The sequence below is a fragment of the Pristis pectinata genome, chromosome 3, assembly GCF_009764475.1.
Source record: "Pristis pectinata isolate sPriPec2 chromosome 3, sPriPec2.1.pri, whole genome shotgun sequence".
NCBI lineage: Eukaryota > Metazoa > Chordata > Chondrichthyes > Rhinopristiformes > Pristidae > Pristis > Pristis pectinata.
The window spans coordinates 42,562,775-42,583,786 of record NC_067407.1 but is presented as its reverse complement, the minus strand read 5'-3'; the positions used below and the strand labels follow the sequence as shown (position 1 = coordinate 42,583,786).

The following is a 21,012-nucleotide window of genomic DNA, read 5'->3' as shown; positions in this document are numbered from 1 at the left end:
TTTGGCCTAAATTTAACCAAGGTACAAGGTGTTCAATAACCAAAGAACTAAGGAAGGGAAGAAAAGAGTGGGGATTGACAGTATGAATTGTATTGCAATACTGGAGAGAGAGGATGTCCTGGAATGATCAAGAACAGAATCTATCTGTTCAGAAGGAAGAAGCTAAAGAGGGGCAATTACCGGACTGGGAAAATTCTATCAGTTGCCAATCAATGAGAACATTACTGATGAGTAAAGGGCAATTGCAGAGATTTAGTAACTTCATGCAAGATAAGGATGATTTCATTTATCCCACTATAGATTGGGGCAGCAGTAACATAAAAGGCAAAGTGACAGAGAAGCATCTGAAGGCAACATCATTTTTTCATCAATAAGATTTTGGTTCATTGCTAAATCTGGCAGCCCTTTGTTGTCTCCACATCACCTCCCAGTCTCTGTCCCTTTCTCCACCCCTCCCTCCTCCACCTGACTCCATCGGCCCATCAGTCTCCCCTCACCTGGATCCACCTATCACATGCTAGCTCCTGCCTCGCCCCTCCCCCTCACCTCTTAATATCAGCTCTCTCTGGGTCAGATGCAGGGTCTCAGCCCAAAACATCGACTACCCCTTTGCCTCCACAGATGCTGCCTGACCCACTAAGATCTTCCACCAGGTTGTTTTTTGCTCCAGATTCCAGCATCTGCCGTCTCTTGAGTCACCACTACCTGTGGGTTCCCTCTAAACTACACACAGTCATGATTTGGAAATATATCGCAGATCCTTCATCATCACTTGGTCCATATCCTGAAATTCCCTCGTCAACAGTACTGTGTGAGTAACTTCACCAGAAGAACTGCGGCGATTCAAGAAGGTGGCTCTCCACCACTCAAAGGCATTTATGTATGGTAGCATTTATTTATATTTTTGAATGGTAATTGTACCATTCAATGGGTAATAAATGCCAGCCTTGCCAAGGAATCCCAGATCCCAAAAACAAATAAACAAAAATGAGGTTCTGGGCACCACAATATAGGAAAGATATTAAAGACTTTAGCGAGGTGCAAAAGAGCTTTATTAGAAGGATCCCAGGAATGTGGACTGACTGGGGAGGCTGGAACAAAGAGAGTTACAAAGGAATTTTAAAAAGGTATTTAAAATCATGAATAAACAGACAAGTTAAGGTCAAAATGAAAGTGACATGAGAAAATAATTTTTTTTTGTTTACATAGCAAGTGGTTAGAGTCTGGCATGAACTGCCAAGGTCTGTAGTGGAAGCAGACGCAATTGTACCATTCAACTGCTGTGGAAAGGAGGCAGGGAAGGGACTAGGCAGTACAGACTCAACAGGCCAAATATCCTCTCTCCAAGCTACAACTATTCTGTGATTGTGTAAGAAATCCAGATAACATTCAGGCCAAAGAGAGCATTCAGTTCCTCTCTGTTATCACTGAGCATACAGTGCAATAGCCACAGGTACTTAAAGAGAGAAATTGTTAATGAATGTGAGATAGAGAGAGGAGGGGTGCGGGAGAGAGTGAGAGACAGAGACAGAGGGTGAGGAACAACAAACAAGCAAGCACAGACTTACCAAAATCAGAAGTCTATTCAACGGAAAGAGTATCACAGTCTAGCTCAAATTTACATTTAAGAGTATTTTTGAGAAAGAGTCAGTGGATAACAATCTGATATCTTTGCCCTCATTGGACAGGTAATGGTGATTAAATTACTTCCTTTGGTACCAAAGATGAAATCAGGCAATTAAGCAAGAATGGAATCTGTGATCATCCAGAGTGCAGATAACTCTTTATTTTAATTTGCCTGCATAGGAATTAAGAAGATACAATGTTGCATGGTTTATCACACAGATGTTAGGGCTTGCCTATAATCTCCACTCAGGTGACCACTTTTCAAAATGAAAAAGTGGGCCACAAGCCATTGTTTTCAAAAGAGTGTGTTGTGACTCCACCCATGCTGGTTTTATGCCACAAGTCCCTTTGGACATTTAGAGCTTGGCTGAGAGGAATTAAAGCAGGTCCAGACTTTAAGTTCCAGTTCTAGCAAGTACAAATTCACTTTTACAAATGTTTTTATTCTCAAAATCATCTTCAATGTTGACTTAAGTTGGTAGCATAGAGCAGATGCTTATGATACACGTGTACCGTGAGTAAATCCTGGCAGCTTTTGTCTGCTCCCTCTTGTCCCACCATCACAATCTTGCTTCAAAACACAGATGCCACTGTGGATAATGCATCACAACCTGGGTTCCACTACTTTTACCCATGGCCTGGACCTGAGCGAGCCAAATTGCTGTGATGAAGGCCATGATTTTGCAGGAAAATCCTGATAAAGCTGCCAATGTTTGCTGACATTATCCCGTGCAAATGGGAACAATTTCTGTATTCCTATGCATGCATTTGTGATCACGCAAGTCCTTATGTTGCAGTCAGCTTTTCATGGTTGTTTTCCCAACTGCATTCTGAAGCTGGAGGGTAGCCTGAATTATTGCATTTTTCCATCACCTGCTCTGTGTCAGTTAATATGGGCGATTTTTAAGTTGTTTGTATTTAAATCTTTCTAAATGTATTTAAATATTTATGTGCATTTATATATATTTAAGGACTTCCAAGTATTCTATATTTTTTACTTTCTTGAGTTAGTCTTCTTAAACAGTTTGTTTTTTAATGATTTCTAAATGCCACAAATATTGTTTTGAGAGGGAAGCAGCAAGGGAATGTGAAAGAGGTATTTAAAATCATGAATAGCTGTAATCGTCAGGGCTTCTTCAATGCATGAACAGGGCTTCTTCCTAACTTCTTCCACATGAGAGAAGACATCACAGAAAGCACCGCCAATGCACAGGGCTTCACAAACATCCTCAGAGCTGGTTCTGGGTCACATACTTGGATGGGAGCAGTGCAGAAGGCAAAAAAGGGCTTTAGGATTAATGCTCTCCTGGAGTTGGGATTATATCTTCGTAGATCCTGACTGTCCTGAATAGGGACTAAATCACTCTGATGTCCCACTACCCCCATCTGTTCCATCCAGCTCCTTGTGAACATCAATTCTAGCTACTAACACCCAAACAAAAAATTACAATTAATATACTTCTCATGTTTAACTTCAGCCCTTCAAAGCATCATTAATCTTTTGTGTAGGTGAGTTCTGTTCGAGCTGGAAAAGGTACACTATACAACATGACAGGGAGATTATATACTGCACATTGAAATGGAAGACCAGAAAAGTGACAAGCATTTCATAAGTCTACCTTCCACCTGTGAGAAAGGGAGAAAGATTACACTGTCTGACATCCTCCTGGGAAATCTCTTCAATACAATGACTGAAAAGGCAGGAATGAAATTCTCTACCACAGACAGGAACAACAACATGAGAAATGACACCAACTGTGCTGAAAGTTATTCAGGTAATTCTAATTAAATAAAGCCTTAACTATCATTTCTCATGACAAAGGATTCAAATATCAAATAAAAATCAAGGCAGTAGAAGTAAGAAAGGAAGTCATGGTTTTCATCTAGAGAGTCATTAAATTGTGTAAAGTAGCAAAAATGACAGAGACGCATAAGGATGGATTTCCAGAAAGGTGGAGATTACGGGTTCCGATGAGGTAATGAATAAATGCATTCAAGAGAAACTGAAGTAGGATAGGATTGTTGAGTGTACTATAGTATGCTCATTCAGTCAGGTAGCAAGTTCCAGGATTTAGACCGAGCGACAAGAAAAAGGCAATACATTTCCAATTCAGGATGTGTGCGATTTGAAGGAGAACCTGCAAGTGTTGGTTCCTATGTGTCTGCTCTGATCCTCCTGCTTGATGGTAGGGACAGCAGATATGAAAGGTGCTATCAGAATAGCCTAGGCAAGTGATCACAATGCTTTCTGTATGTAGTACACATTGCAGCCACAGTGCATCGGTAGTGAAGGGAGTAAATGTTTAGTTGGGTGGGGATGGGGAGAGAAGGAGATAGGATGCTAATCAAGCAGACTGCTTTTTTTCTGGATAGTGTTGAACATCTCAAGTACTGCTGGAGTTGCACTCATCCAGCTAAGTGGAAAGTATTCCTTCACAGACCTGACTGTGTTTAGAAGCCCTTGGGAGGTCAAGAGGTGAATCACTTAATGCAAGGTAACCAATCTCTGAGCTGCTCTTGTGGCCACAGTATTGATGTGGCTGATTCAGATACATTTCTGGTAAATGATGACCCCAGGATGTTGACGGTGAGGGAAACCATGATGGTATTGCCATAAACCATCAAGGCTGAGTTGTTGCACTTTCTCTTGTTGGAGATTGTCATTGCCTGGCACTTGTGTAGTGCAAATGTTAAATGCCATTAATCAACCCATGCCAAAAGGATATTAATGCAGTAAAAGCTTTGAACATGTACTATACTTACTCAGTTCAGAAAAATAAGCATACAATTTCATGTTCAAATTTTAGTCTACATTATTTTACATGCCAGTATTATCGATCTGAAAAGGTTTTGGGCGACAATTCTAGGTAATAGCAAGTTAAGTTGTAAACAGAGGTTCAAGTCAAACTCAGGTACTGGAGATCATCTTGTGTCATCTTCCGCCTAGACACAAAGCAGCCCTCAGGGATCAATAACAAACCCATTAATTTCAGATAACCTAACTGTGGCAGAACTGGCTGTTTCTGATGCAAGATCATCTGCCTTAGGTCAGCTTTTCTCCGATGCTGCCTGATCTGCTGGTATTTGCAGCATTCTCACAGTTCCAGTGTGTTGTTTTGTTTTCGCATTCTCTCTCCAACCATCCTCATTCGTCTCTTAATGGAAAGACTCTGTGTCACCTGACAACTTGGGACATTCTTTCTTTTCTCTCCACCCCTCCCTTGCCCTGCATTTTAAACACATTTCTCATTACTCCAGTTTTGCTGAAGAGCTATCAACCTCAAACATCAACTCTGTTTCTCTCTCCACAGATGCTCTGTGACATGCTGACCATTTGCAGCATTTTCTGTTTTCCTCAATGACCTGCTATCGTTTGGGCCTGGGTGCAAACCAAAGTCAAAAGTCAAAGTCGAGTTTATTGTCATTTGCATAAGTAAATGTATGCACAGGTGCAATGAAAAACTTAGTTGCGGCAGCATCACAGGCACAGAGCATCATATAAGCAGCATTCACAAGAAAAACATAAATTAAACAATAACACAATTTCTTCCTTTCCAATAACAACTTGCGCACAATGCTGTTGGAGGCTTGTTCGGTTTGAAGAGATTACAGACAACAAAAGAAGGAAACATGAAAATTGGTCTAAGTCATTGGTGGATTGCATGGCATACTTTGGAATGTAAGGAACAGAGTTTTGGATGAGAGAAGATGGACAACAAGCCAGGAGAACATTGCAATAGTTGAGTCTGGAAATAATTACATCATGGACAAGGCAGAGAAAGAGGTGGGTAATGTTACAGAGATTAAAGTAGATTGGTCTAATTTAAGGAGAGCATACGAGGTAGGAAGCTCACCTTGAAGTCAAACAGGAGTCTGATTCATCCCAAGGCTATGCCCAGGATGGGGAGTGAATTCAGCAGCAAGGGAACAGATTCTGCTTTGAGCAGAGGCTGGAGGTCAAAAAGTCTGACAGCACACAGAGCGGGTTGGGAGGGAGTGATGAGATAAAACAAAGTGTGAACAAGTTCATGTGGAATCCAACCTCATGTCTGGAATGCGGGGGCCAATAGCTTTTTCCTGTTCTTAAAAACATGTTTCAAAAGTATAAATCTTAAATCTGAAATGCTTACAAAGTGAACGAATCACTTTTTAGTTACAATGCCAGCTGAACCGAAGTTTTACCAAAAGCACCATATTTAAAGTTGATTGAAAAAAATCTTCCAAAATGAGTTCCATTGTAATTTTGTTTTTATCTCTATCTTTACTTCTGCACCAATACTAATTCCAAATAATTACATCAATACCTGATAAATGAAACTAGAATAAAAGCTGTATTCTAAGCTATTAATACTTCTATTGTATTGAATGCACTTGTTACTTCCCCATATTATTTCACTGATCCTTTCATCTAATCTTCATGGTAAACCATACTCAGGTTTTCCATTAACTAAAGAAAATACCATCTTGACCTAGTTAAACACTTTCACAGGGTGCCTTACACAGTGACCACAGTGGACACAACGGTCCTAATTTCACAAAAATTGATGCATACATAAGAACTAATGCTTAAAAGCCAAGATACCACAAACTCTTTTGAACTTTCATGAAATAATGAAAAAGCATGAGAGCTTAAAAGAAAATTTACAAAGGGAAGGGAACAATTCAGCATGATTCTTCAAGAGAAACATTATCACCCAGATCATCAGAAATCTAATCCCATTGATTCTAATCTTTATTGACTAATTCTCACAATGTTCTCCCAAAGACCAAATCTCAAAATCCTGACGTTAAACTGATGTGCAATCTGAACTTCATCTGCTTTAATCAACCTGCATAGAAGATATACCATTTGGCCCTGGACACACTGGAATGATAGGCAAGGTGAGACAAAATTAGGTGCAAGATGATGAGATAACTTAAGATACCATTTGCATGCCAGCATTTTGATTTTGTTACATTTGCATTATTTTGTTGGCTATGTTTACGTTTTCATGTAGCTGGTACAGATAGGACAACAGATTCCTGCTCCCTGTAGGATAATCAGATTAACCATAATCACAAAGCAGGACCCTCTGACAGGAACCAGTCTGTAATCTCAAGTGTTCCATATCCAACTTGTTAAAAATGGGAAGCAAACAAGTGTTTCATGAACAAGAATTGACTGCAAAGTGAAGCCCTCCCCTCAATGTTCTTATTTTCCCGAAAGAATCATTTGCACATTATACAAGTTACGAAGAACAACTACTATTCTCACCTGTAGGTGGTGTATGGAACATATACATCCCTCGACGGAAACTCCAGGATATCCCGCGTTGGTCTGACTCGAGTATCTGGGTAGGGTTTGACCTGCAGTAACTCTGGTGTGAGGCAATAATGGGGATTTTCTGGAGCTGGAGAAATATCTATTTTCAGTTGGGCTGTATACAGATAATAAAAATGAAATATTAAAAGATGTTCTTCCAGGAAGAAGAAATCTTCAAAAAAATGTTAGTACAACTAAATTTCAGAAATTTTAGTTCGTTTTAAAATCTGCACAATAGACAAGACACAAATAAAATTGTGAGTACTGTAAATCTGCACAGAAAGGAGCAAATTCTGGAATTGTGAAACAGTAAGTCAGCATTTGAAAAAGATGATGCATTTCAACCAAACTAAATGGAGAGCATTGGAGATGTCCTGAATGTGAATGGGCAGAGAGAATGAACTGAAGGTAAGAGATTAGTTTGGTGAGACTGGAGTCCAGTGATACAATGTTTATTCAGTCATTTTTGTGAACCCTGGGAACCAGGCAGAAGCAAGGAGGATAGATTTGGGGAACAATATGTAGGAAGGGTGAAGATGATTCCTCTAAGGAAACATATCAGTAATGTATGAAAATAAAGTTATTGTTGAAGATGACAAGAAAATTTACTCTTTCAACTGCTGACAGATTCTGATTGTGCAGTTCCAGCATTTTCTGGGTTTATGAGTAATTCTCAGGAATGAAAGCAGATTCACAAAAACACAGAACTCTTACAGCACAACTGGAAGCCATTTGGCTCATCTGGATTATGCCAGCTCCTGGAAGAGCAATTCCCTACATCCCATTCCTCTGCTCTTTCCCCAAATGCCTGCAAATTATCCTTTCTATCCGATTCTTTATTGAATGCACCATTTGATTCTGTTTCCATCACCCTCACCAGATCATGATCACTTTCTAAAAAGTTCATCCTCACATCCCCCTTGTACATTGTGTGCGAGATTTTAACCCTTAGCCCTCAAGCCTTCTGCTAATGCGAGCAACTTCCCTCTGTTTATCTGAGCTAAACCAGTCATCATCATGGGCACTTCCACCAAATGCTCCAGGAAGAATAATCCCAGTTTCTCCATTCTGAACTTAACCTGAACACAAGAGCCATTCAAATCTTTGCTGCACACTTCAGAATCAGGCCCAGCCTGTGATCCGAACTTTTTGCAAATGTCATCACCTTGTTTAATGCATTGAATAGCTTCATGACTGATGACAGGGAAGCTTCCATATTTCAATTTTGTTTAAATGTATTTGCCCTTGAGATATGGATATCGCTGGCAGATAGGAATTTAAATTTAATTAAATAAAAGTTATTATTAATAATAGCATTTATGGCCATTCCTAATTGCCCTTCAGAAGGTGGTGGTGTGAGACCTGCTTGAACTACTGCAGTCTTTTTGATGAAGATATTCCTTTACTATTCTTGGGTAGAGAATTCCAGGATTTAGACCCAACAACAAAGGGACAGGAATTTATTTCTGGACTTGGGTCTTCCCATGTCAAGATTGTGGATTTGTGGTGGATTTGTGAGCTGTGTTGGGAGCAGTCTATGTGTGCAACTGCAATGCATTTTGTAGGTGGAACACAATGGAACTGTGTACCAGTGGCAGAAGGAATAATCTTCAGTGTGGTTGAATGGTGTCGAACCTTTTGAGATTTGTCTCCTTCAGGCAAACAAAGAGTACTCAATCATACTCTTGTAGATGGTGGAAAGGGTTTGGGATGTCAGAGATGAGTCACCCACTGTAGGTTACCCAGCCTCTGACCTGTTCTTTTAGCCACAGTATCTGTGTGACTGGTACAGCTGAGCTTCTGGTCAGTAGCAATCCTTGGATGTTGATAAACAAAGGACTGCAGATGCTGGAATCTAGATGAAAAACACGATGATGTTGGAGGAACTTAGCAGGCCAGGCAGCATCTGATCAACATTTCGGGTCAGGACGTTGACCGCCTGCTTTTCTCCATGGATGCTGCCTGGCCTGCTGAGTTCTTCCAGCATCATCGTGTTTTTCATCCTTGGATGTTGATGTGGGCAGACTTGGAATAAATAATGCCTTTGAATGATGGCCAAAAGTAGGGAGTAAGGCTGATTTTCTCCAACCATGAAGACCACTGAGACCAATCATCATGCTTCAATCAATCTTTCTGCTGAGAAAAGCTAACTCAGGATAGGGGCTAAAACATGAAAATTTCTAGGTCTGCAAGTACAGTCTCATACTGAGCAGTATTTTCACCCACATTTCCGCTACTGTCAAAAGCAACATACATGAATGCAAATTGTTTGAAAAGAACAACTTGCCCGTGATTGGTCTTAGTCTCCTCAAAACAGATGAAGGTCGTCTCATGTCAGCAAGAAACTTGTACAAGTCTTCATCACTAAGACGATCACCCTCCTAGACAAAAGTGTGAGGTGAAAAAGGAGCAAAGAAGGTAGTGAAAGATATATGTTCTATTTATGGATAAATTATAAACTTTTTTATCAGGTAGCCTGAACTCGTGTTATTTACAATGTGAAGATATTTAAGGTTACCTGTTTGAAGAAGTTTGTGACTGTCAGCGTAGCTGGCCTGAAGCTTGAAAGGTTGCACGATTCATCCCCAGTTGTCACTCGTTCAAGAGAGCGTCTCCCGACAAGACCAGAATTCCTTCTTTCTGACCAAGAACCCTTCCGCTCTATCAGGAAATTATGTCACACTGGTTAGGAAGGTAGTCAGTGTCACAGAAAGACCCTTTTCCTCACATATTAAAACACAGCTTCATAAGTAGGTATCTAATTTCCTCCCCCTATTCTTAAGCTTCTAAAATCCCTTCAAAATCCCACATAAACTGTCACTTCTACCATTCTTAATATCATGGTTCCCTGCAATGTTGCTATTCAGGAATTACTTCTGCATTGGTCTCATTTAAAATATTACTGTATTTCAGAGATAATTCATTATAATAGAAATTTTACAAGTGATTTCAACATTATAAAAAGATAATATATGCATGAAAGATTTTTTTTATATCTGTTGCATGCCAGACAGTCCATTAATGCTAATCCATCAAGGAGCAGCATTCTGATATGAAACATTATGATGCTGAAGGAACTCAGCAGGCCAGGCAGCATCCATGGAGAAAGCAGGTGGTCAACGTTTTGGGTCAAGACCCTTCTTCAGGACCTTTGTTTCTCTCACAGTCTGATATACATGGGACCTTTTTGAGTCCTACATTGGAAGGATAAAGAACTGCACCGGGTGCCAATCTCAATCCAATTTACCTGCAGATCAAGTGTCTCTACATTCTGTTCCAATGGTTAATTCTTTAAAAAAAACTTTTGTACAGCTTCAGTGACTCAAATCAAGCTTAATGGTGACTTCCCACAATGTCTAAGGTTAGGAGGGAAAGGATCTTTGTAATGTCTATAACTTCATTTCATTGACATCTGTGTGACCAAAGTGTCCATCAGGTCTTTCGTCACAGTTCATCCCTCCAGCTCTGGAAATCACCCGCTTCTCCTTTCTGCACCCATGTTAACATTTTCTTTGGAGATCAAAATCACGAGAGATTACATGAGATGAAAAGGACAGAAAGGCCCTTTGGCCCAACCACTCGTGACATTACCTAAAATTTCAAGAAGCTTTAAGAAGGAAAATTCAAAATTTAAGCATGAATTTCCCTTTTGAAATCCATGTTGATTATTCTTTATTACACTTTTCCTTTTCTGGTGTTCTTCTATTCTCTTCATCCCTTATCATTTTCACTTCTGACTGTTGATCTATGTCCTACAAAACGTAGGACAAAATTGAGATGGTTTTTGGTGCAAGTGCAGCATGAATCCACAGAGGCAAGTGAGTGCACTGTTAGTTTCTGATGTGCTAATGACACGTGCCTTATGAAGGCCAATAGTGAACTGCTTTCATGCTGGGAACCCCGGACACACCCCATACATTTGAATAGGCACTTAGATGAAGCAAGGTCAGTTATTTACGTTCTACTTCTTTTGTTTTACTTTAATATATTAAAACATAATTAAAATTATTAATGTGTTGTGAACCAATTTTAACTTATTTTGAAAGATTTTTTTTGATTACCTAAAGAAATCTTAAATTTTAAATGTCTTTAAATATCAGAAACATTTGAAGTCTGTAACAAAGCCTTGACAGCAACGGCAGAATCTGAGGAGGAGAAAACCTAATAACTACAGATGCAGGAAAACTGAAATAAGAACCGAAAATTTTGGAAACACTCAGCAGGCCAGGCAGAAAGAGAAACAAGAGTTAATTCTTCAGGTCAAAGTTGATCCTTCATCAGAACCTGGAAAGAGAAAACAAATTAGTTTTCGGGCAGGAGGGAAGTGAGGGAGGAAAGTGAGGGAGGGAGGGAAGGAAGTATTTCTGACAGAGTAAGGTCAGAATTGTCACAGGGATAAGCAGATGATGAAGTAATCTGCTTGATTGATTAGTGAGGGCAGTTAAAAGAGAGACAGCATAAACAAAGCAAGTGAAAGTAGTGAAAAGACCCAGACAGTCAGCTTTGCCAGTTGAGGGAGAAAAATTACATGACCTGCAGTAGAAATGGCCAATACTAATACAAATAGAAAAAGTTCATTACTCACAGCTGTTGAATTCAATATTAAATCCAGAAGGCTGCAACATGCCCATAAGGAAGATAAGCTACTATTTCTCAGTATTATGTTGGGCCTTGTTATAACAATGCATGAGGTCAGAGACAGATGAATCAGAGTGGGAGAGAAGTAGAAGGTTAAAGACTTAGGCAACAGGAAGCTAAGCAATAGAACCCCTATGGACTGAAAACAGATGCTCTGCAAAGTAGTCACCCAAAACACATTTGCTTTCTCCATAGTAGAGGAGACCACATCGTCTGCAGTGAATGCAATACTCTAGATTGAATTGCTGCTTCACCTGGAAGAACTGTAGAAGAGGCAGACATTGGGTGCAGCATGAGAAAGTGCCATAAGAAGGGGAGGAGTTAGTGGAAAGAGTATAGACAAATGAGCTGCTGAACGAGGAGGGGAAAGGAAGATAAGACTGTTCCTGGAATCTCATTGAAGATGGCAGAAGTTGCAGAAATGATCCATTGATTGTGGAGGCACAACGTGGGTTCTCTGCTCTGCATCCTGTCAAAGGTTATCAGGGCTTTTATAATCAAGGGCTCAGTGAAAAGGCTCACATGACCGACATGCTCAACTACACCTCATCAAGTGCTGCCCAGTTGCGGGGAGAGGGCAACTCATTCGTCCTTCTGCTTCCACCCAGGTGTGGATGGACAGGCTGAGACCACAAGCCAAATGCAGGTCAATCCAGTACATACTTTACACTGGTTGCAATCTTACTGCAGTGCAAGTCCATCTTTATAAGTTTGACTGACAAAGGAGTTGTTTTTACATTTTAATGTAAATGAAAAACTGACAAGTCAATCAGGTCTCATTAGCAGCAGTTCAATATGTGTGCTTAGGTGCACATACATGGGGATCTGCTTTGCCAGAGTGCAGAGCAGTGCAAACTGAGCAGTGAAATTTGAAGTTTCTATCTCATACTACTCCTTGTTAAATCAATATTATAATAAATAATTACAATCAAAACCTTACTAGTAACTTATAAAACTGTGAGAGGACATTTTCTTTTACATACATTCTGTTTCCTTTAACAGTCATCTAAATAAGTGGAAATACCAAACTGAAACTTTAAGTAAAAGGAGATTGTTTGCTTCGTGGCCCCTTCATCTCTTGCACCAAGTTCACATCTAACTCAAATGGAAGCTATCAAATGAAGCTGTTTGTTTCAATCCATTACCTGGTTGACATGATACCAAATGGTGCTTAATTAAATCTGACATAGCAAGTACAACTTGACTACAGTGGGAAATACAGAAACAACCAATGATGCATTAGAGGTAGTCATCTGAACTTGGGGCTCAACAGAGTGAGGTTTACTCTTTATGTAGGATATACTGTACCAACCAAGAGTGAATAATACCTCTGATACTGGTTGAGTGAAATGATTACATCCCTCAATTTAATAAGCAACAAGCAAAAACACCAAATAATTGATATAAATAGAAATGTGGATGCTACTGTTACTAGTTATTTTACAAAATTCATTTAAGTGCATGTCACCTCCTGCTCCTATCTCTGAGTCTGTACTGTCTCGCTCCAGACTTCCTGCACTGTTAACAATGTTCATTAGATGTATGGCAGTCCAAGCAAAAGGCATACGGTACTTCCCCAATCTGTGACAGAACTGCTCTGCTTGGCTCTTTAGTTTTTCCAACTTTTCTTTGTTCTGTAATAAAAGTTTTTAAAAATGTATATAATTAACAACAATAACTCTGTAACATCAAAACTCTGCCACAGCATTCATCTCATGAGTTGGATATCCAGTATAGCCAGTCTCCCCTTCATCTGGCACACCATTTTTTTAATTTATATTTTATATATATATATATATATATATATATATATATATATATATATATACACACACACACACACACACACACACATATGTATATTTACATTTATAGGTATATATCTATATATTTATATATGTGTGTGTGCGCGCGTGCGTGCGCATGCGCGCGCGTGTGCACTTGTTAAAAGTGAAACAAAGTTATGACATTTCAATTACAGTTTAGAAATTATTAATTACTTTTATGCTGGAATCATTGCTTAGTAAACATTAATTCATAACATTTTCAAAATACTTCAGAAAAATTGTTACTTTGGCTGTTTCGGACTCCTTGAAGATCATGTAGGGTTCTGCACATTCACCAATATCTCCTTGTTGCAAAACTTTCTCCAACTGAAAAGCAAAGAGAAACATTATTTCTAACAACAGGTAACCTGTTCTCCTCAGCTATAAACTCAAGCTTATAAAAGTTTCAGAATTTACATTAGACAGCAAGAAATAGTGAACCCAGCCTGACATTCAAAGCCAGCAACACTCTGAGGTTATGTTCTACCTTCAACATCAAGATCAATAATGTCTTTCACAGAGGAATTACTCAGATTAAGGCACATGAAATCCATGGAGACCTGGTTAACTGAATTCAAAATAGACTTGGCCAAAGAAGAGAGTTGTGGTGAAGGGGTGTTATTCTGACTGGAGGTCTGTGACCTGTGGTGGGTTCCACAAGGATCGGTACTGGGACCTCTGTTGTGTGTGGTATCTACGTATGATTTGGATCAAAATGTGGGTGGGCTGATAGGCAAGTTTGCACAAAAATTGGCAGAGTTGTGGATAGTGAAGAAAGTTGTCAAATCAGGATACAGACCAGTTAGAAATGGGGGCAGAGAAATGGTAGTTGGAGTTTAATCTGGACAAGTATGAGGTGCTGTACTTTGGGAGGTCAAATGTAAGAGCAAAGTATGCAGTAAATGGCAGGACCCTTTGGAGCACTGATATACAGAGGGATCTTGGAGTACAAGTCCATAGCTCCCTGAAAGTGGCAAGACAAGTAGATAGGATGGTAAAGTAGGTGCACAGCATACTTGGCTTCATCAGTCAAGGTGTTGAATATAAAAGTAGGGAAGTCATATTGTAGCTGTACAAAACCTTGGTCAGGCCACATGTGGAGAGTTGCATGCAGTTCTCGTTGCCACATTACAGGAAGGATGTGGAGCCTTTGGAGAGGGTGCAGAAGAGGTTCACCAGGATGTTGCCGGGATGAGAGAGTGCGAGCAATGAGGAAAGGTTGGACAAACTTGGATTATTTTCTCTGGAGTGGTGGAGGCCAAGGGGCAACCTAATAGCAGTATATAAAATTATGAGAGGCACAGTTAGGGTAGATAGCCAGAGTATTTTTTTTCCTAGGGTGGAAACATCAAATACTAAGCGGCGTAGCTTTATTGTGAGAGGGGGAAAGTTTAAAGCAAGTTTTTAATTTATACAGAAAGAGGTAGGTCCCTGGAAAGTGCTGCCATGGGAGGTGGTGGAAGTAGATATGACAGTAATGTTTAAGAGCGATTTGGACAGGCACATGAACAAGAGGGAATAGAGGGATACGGATCTTGTGCAGGTAGGTGAGATTAGTTAGATTGGCATGGTCGGCACAAACATCATGGCCCGCAAGCTTGTTCCTGTGCTGTGCTGTGCTGTTCCCTGTGTTGTACTGTTTGATGTTCTATGTACTTAAATGGAAATAAACCAAAAGCTATTGACTGATGACTGAAAGCTTACCAAAAAAATGAAATTAAAAGCATCTTGAAAGATGTGATGGGGTGGAAAGTTTTAAGTGAATAATGCCCGACTAGAGAAGGTCTTTGACAGAATATTTTACACGCATATGATGAATGTGATCCCCCAAAATGGTTTTTGAGAAGGAAATCTGTAATTGGATACAACTGCTCGATACAGACATCTGTAGTACAGCCCTAATCAATGGGTGAGAAACAGTAGGCTTCCTGAACAAATCTGGAGTTAACTAAGGTGCCCTCTCTTCTCTGTTTTCTTCACGTGCTGCATAGAGCCTTTGACCAAATCCAGAATGACATGGATACAAGAGATATCATTTCAGGCAGCAGAGGCACTCTGGTTAAAGCCTCCCTGTATATGGAAGACTTCGCTGTCTTCTGCTCGGACTCAATGTCAGTCTGCAGATTAATGGGCATACCTGACCAGTCTGAATTGACCAAAACCATCTGCAGCAAAGCTATGGTCTTAGGAAGCTGGTCCACTCAATTTGTTCCATTTCAACTGTCAGGTCCGATTACCCAAAGGTGTTGGAAATATCAAAGTCAAAGTTGAGTTTATTGGCGTATGCACAGGTGCAATGAAAAACTTACTTGCAGCAGCATCACGGGCACATAGTACCACATAAGCAACGTTCACAAGAAAAACATAAATTAAACATAAATTACGCACAACTTTTACAAGAAAAAAAACAATTAGAACAAAAAAAAGTCCATTTTAGTGCAAAGTAATCAGAGTGGTCATAGTGTTGCTAAACTGTAGTGATGATTAAGGTTTTGCCTGTTGGTTCAAGAACCGAATGGTTGAAGGGAAGTAGCTGTTCTTGAACCTGGTGGTGTGGGACTTCAGGCTTCTGCCTCCTGTTCAACAGTAGCTGCAAAAAGGTGGCATGGCCCAGTTGATGGGGATCTTTGATGATGCGTGTTGCCTTCTTGCGGCAGCACCTCCTGTAGATACTACCGATGGTGCGCAGGGATGTGCCTATGATGTATTGGGTAGAGTCCACTACTCTCTACAGCTTTTTACATTCCTGTGCATTCGAACTGCCATAACAGACCATGATGCAAACAGTCAGGATACTTTCAACAGTACATCTTTAGAAGTTTGTTAGAGTGTTCAGTGACAAGCTGAACCTCCTTAACCCCCAAAGAAAGTAAAGATGCTGGCATGCTTTCCTTTTGATTGCATCCATGTGCTGGGCCCAGGACAGGTCATCTGACATGTTAACGCTCAAGAATTTAAAGCTGCTGACTCTTTCCACCACTGATCCCCCAATGTAGACTGGTGCATGTTCGCCCTCCTTTCCCTTCCTGAAGTCAACGATCAACTCTTTAGCTTTGCTGACATTGAACGAGAGGTTGTTGTTGCGGCACCACTTAATCAGGTGTCCGATCTTGCTCCAGTAAGCTGACTCATCGCCACCTGTGATTCGTCTAACAACAGTAGTGTCATCAGTGAATTTGAAGATGGCATTGGAGCTTTGTTTAACCACACAGTCATGTGTATAGAAAGTAGAGCAGGGGCTAAGCACGCAGCCTTGAGGTGCACCTGTGTTGATGAACAGCGAGCAGGAGATGTTGTTAGTAATCCTCACTGATTGATGTCTGCCGAAGAGGAAGTCAAGTATCCAGTTGCAGAGGGATGTACAGAGGCCCAGGTCTTGAGGCTTGATTACGAGTCTGGACAGAATGATTGCGTTGAACGCCGAGCTGTAGTCAATGAACAGCAGCCAGAGTCAAATATGAGCCAGAGTTGGGGAATGCACCAAGACCTGGGTGGAGTGTTTCAATAAAATAAAGAGAAAATGATATACTGGCAAAAGCACTCACTGTCAGTCATGGGAAAGAACCTGGTCAGCACTGCAAGATGAGCTCAAAGTTGCTGATATTGGCACAGGTGCAGCTCTCACTCAACAAATGCGCAGTGGCAATCACCCATAACTTGGTCCGCTTCATCTGAAGGTCAAAAATGGAGCGAGCTCACAAAATCTCAATGTATAAATCTCTAGAAAAGGAGGGGGAAATATACCCAATGTGGTCCTCATTCTGATGGCAACCTTTGTGTGTGGCTGCATCAAGCTGTGTGTAGATCCTAGGTATGCATTACCAAGTACCACTCTGTGTTGAGATTCTGTCTGTCTCCATCACTGTATAGGATGGGTCTGGCCATTTTACCTCAGAATGTTCCTTTTAATAGGATCCTTCCACACTACCTTTCCCTCATAGAACACTTTACTCTGAAGAATCACAAATCAATCAAGCAATAGTGTACGTGAAATCTCCTCAGAGTCCTGCAGGAAAAGGAGACAGTGGATCCAGAGGGTGGTTCCCCAAGCAGACTGTCAGAAGTCATTTGGCAGAATACCTCATTACCAAAGCTTTCAAACAAGCACCTTGATTGTTTGGTGATGAAAATGGCTCTCCCTATCAGATCTTTCATATATGATCAGTATATTGGCAACACCACACGATATCCTTCTGTTGGCTGCAATGGAAATGAGACCATTGCCAATCTCTTCAAAGAACGCATCTTTGTCAAGAAGGTCTGGGATGGGATGCAATGCTATTAGCCAAGATTTCTTCTGAACAGCTGCAATACACAGAATTCTGTGTTGTACAGGCTGTTCCTTGGGACTCACATTGAGAGAAGTATCAACTGCTACTGGTAAACCATCAAATGCCTTCTGGTATGATTGAATCTCACTGGTGTTCCCAAGAAAAGTGCTGTCCATGACTGAGTGCTGCAAACTAGCACACTCAAAGATTCAATACCATCTGCTGCGGGACATGCTGATGCTGGATGCAGCCACTGCAAGGGGTATATGGAGAAGAGCTACTCTTTAGAGCCATCCTCTCATTGCACACAAATTAGTTAAAATCTGTGCTAAGACCCAATGAACTATTTAAGATTGTTAATGATTAATAACTCATAACTTGTTAATGTTAAGTTACGTTGTTCCCATTACCTATTATGAAAATGTTGACTTGAACAGTTTGTATTACCTATTTTTGTTCCTAGAAAATGTCAAAAGTATATTTTAAAATAATAAAAAAAGACAGATTGGAAAATAGATGATGAACCAAGTAGTGGAAAGCACACAAAGATTATGTTAAAGAATAAAGAGTCTGGAAATGTAAGTAGAACATAGGGGCAGGGAGTATTAGTGGTGAGAAAGCAGCAGAGCATATGAGGGATTGAAACAGAAAGACCAGATCTGTAAATTTGAAAACTGAGTGGACTGAGAGTGGAAAAAAATCAAGGTGTGTATGAATCAGATTAGAATAGCAACAGCAGAATTTAGAATAAAATGAAGTTTACAAAAAGAGGATACAGGAGGTTGGACAAGTGAGTGAAGCAATGAAGTAATCAAGCCAGGAGATAATAAAGTCATAGATGATGGGTTCAACTGCAGATGGGTTTATGCAGGAACAGAGATAAGGTTCTAGATGCTGAAACATGCATTGATTGTGATAAAGTGTCAAAGATTGGTACGAGTATATAAGCAATCTAGAGTCAAGAACTGATAACCCAGAAAGCACAGGATAAAATCCCACCAAAACAATATGAGAATCTGAATTTTGTTTTAAAATTTTGGATATAAAAAGTTGGGATCACTCAATTGACTATAAAGCTGTTACAAATGTCATTAAAAACTCCATTCATTCATTCATTCATTCATTCATTCATTCATTAATATCCTTAATAGAAAGAAATTTGCTTTTCTAAGCCGGTATGAACTCAGCGTGACTCCAGATCCACACTAGCTTGGTGGTTCCTCAAGTGACCCAGCAAGCCTAGTTATGTTAAACTTCTACCAGCAGATCTGCAAGGCCAACCTCCACCTTCTTTGAGCATTCAGAGAAAATTAATAAATGCAAACTTGATAACAAAACCCATAACCTGAAAATGAACAAAAAAGGTTCTAATAGTCATCAACAGTTTGGTTCTCCCTGAACCATTTGAGTGGGAACAGGAACAGTCCAAGGCAATGGAAATGAAATTTGTGACTGAGTCCAAAGAAAGTGGCTTCAATTTTCTCATCCAAAACTAGATTTGGAACAGGGAGATTCTGGCGTCGAGTAGGTAGAGAGGTCATTATCAGAGAATGTACGGATGATAACTTTCATGCTCATAGTTAATGTTATGAAGACGAGAGTGAATTATGGGGAGTTTAATCTTAATTGTGCAGAACAAGCTCTGTGTGATAAGTTAACACATTCCCTCCAGTAATCCCCAAATGAATTGAACATCCATGCACAAGTTTTGAGGAAGGGGGTAGTGGAAGATATAAATCAATATTTGAAAACATTAAAGGTGCTTAAATAAATGCTTATAGTTGTTGTTGCTTGTCACCTCTCCTACTGACTTTCCAGTAACTTCTGCCATAACGCTAAGATAATTAAGCCCATGCCATTCCCCCACCAGCACATCATCAGTCTCCAGCCTCACATTTGAAGCAGAATAAAAGGAAACTTTACTATGGTGCCTTACCACAACATCAGAGAGCAGGAGAAAGGAAAAGTCATTTAAAACAAACATTTCTTACCTTTATAACTAAAAAAACATCCTGACAAGGATAAGTGATTGAAAAGATTGCTGATCGGGCCAAGGTTGAAATAGCTGCAGGAGGAACATGAGGTCGCAACATGGCTTTAATTTGTTCAGAATTCAAATCGAAGAAAAAGTTTTCGGAAATCTATGGAGTAGAAAAAGTATTTGGTATAAACTTGGAAAATGAAAATTGTGGTATTTTGTAAGTATTTGCATAATATTAAATCAATGGAGCTAAAGTTGATGCATTAGCTCTACACTACCCTCTAGAGATACACACATGGAATTTCAGTTAATATGGAACATCACACAATGAAGTCAACAAGATATTAATGTTGTTCATTTATATGTAACATTTAAATGTAACAGGACAACTACTTGGAAATAGGAAACATTTCATTTGATAAAAAAGAGAATATTGTGCCCTTAAAAATGACCATCAGCATTACAATCAAATATTCCTTGGTCATTTATAAAATAGGTTGGATGCATAGTGGATCTCCTAACAAGTTCAGCCTCAGAGAAATATTCCTAACGAAACAGTACGGCAAATTTTCACTTGTATATTGACCACCAGTATCCAAATCTGATCAGCAACAGAAACAGGAGATCGCAGCTGACCTGCAGCCAAATTCCGTTTCCCTGTTTTGCTCATATCACTCACTATCTTTGATTACAAAAATATAACAATCTCTAATTTAAAATTAACAAATGACTCAGCATCAATTGACATTTGCACTAGGGTTGTCATTTCTGCAGGCTAGCTATTTTCTCAGTAGACCTCAAGATTCCTGCAATCCAAAGTTTACAGTAAGGATACAGGCATCTTTGAAAAATATAGGTTAATCACTCTATTGTTTCTAACTTGATTTTTTTTCTGCCCTTCACAAAGATGCTTTACCATAAATATTTTGTTTGTTTTCTTTTTATATTCATTTTTGGGATCTGAGCGTCACAGGCAAGGCAAACATTAACTGCCCACCCTGAGTGCTCCTAAGAAGGTGGCGCTGAGCTTCAGGACGCTGAGTTCCAGGACTTAGACCCCGAGATAGTGAAGGACCAGCAATACATTTCCAGATGAGGATAATGCACAACTTGGAGTGGAAACTGCAAGTGGAGGTGTTCCCATTCACCTGCTATCCTTTTCTTCTTTGTGGTAGAAGTCACAGGTTTGGGAGGTGCTGTTGGATTAGCGTGTATGAGTAAACGACAGTGTATTTTACAGATGGTGCACACTGCGGCCACTGTGCACCAATAGTTTAAGGAGAATGTTCAGGGTGGATGGTGAAACTCAAGTAGACCAGAAATACTTTGGCAACAAGAGAGGGTTAGATGCCTGGTATCCTGGGGTGA

At 39.9% G+C, this 21,012-nt stretch overlaps 1 protein-coding gene across 1 annotated transcript in view; it reads right to left on the bottom strand.

Moving 5' to 3' along the window:
• dock7 (dedicator of cytokinesis 7) overlaps positions 1-21,012 on the bottom strand; it is a 137,597-nt gene that overhangs the window by 91,142 nt on the left and 25,443 nt on the right. Inside the window, exons 9-14 of the mRNA XM_052010963.1 lie at positions 19,655-19,804; positions 13,639-13,719; positions 13,035-13,200; positions 9,447-9,589; positions 9,216-9,309; positions 6,881-7,043 (exon numbers count right to left, since the gene is read on the bottom strand). Coding sequence (XP_051866923.1) covers positions 6,881-7,043; positions 9,216-9,309; positions 9,447-9,589; positions 13,035-13,200; positions 13,639-13,719; positions 19,655-19,804 — 797 coding nt within the window. The remainder of the gene's footprint in view (positions 1-6,880; positions 7,044-9,215; positions 9,310-9,446; positions 9,590-13,034; positions 13,201-13,638; positions 13,720-19,654; positions 19,805-21,012) is intronic.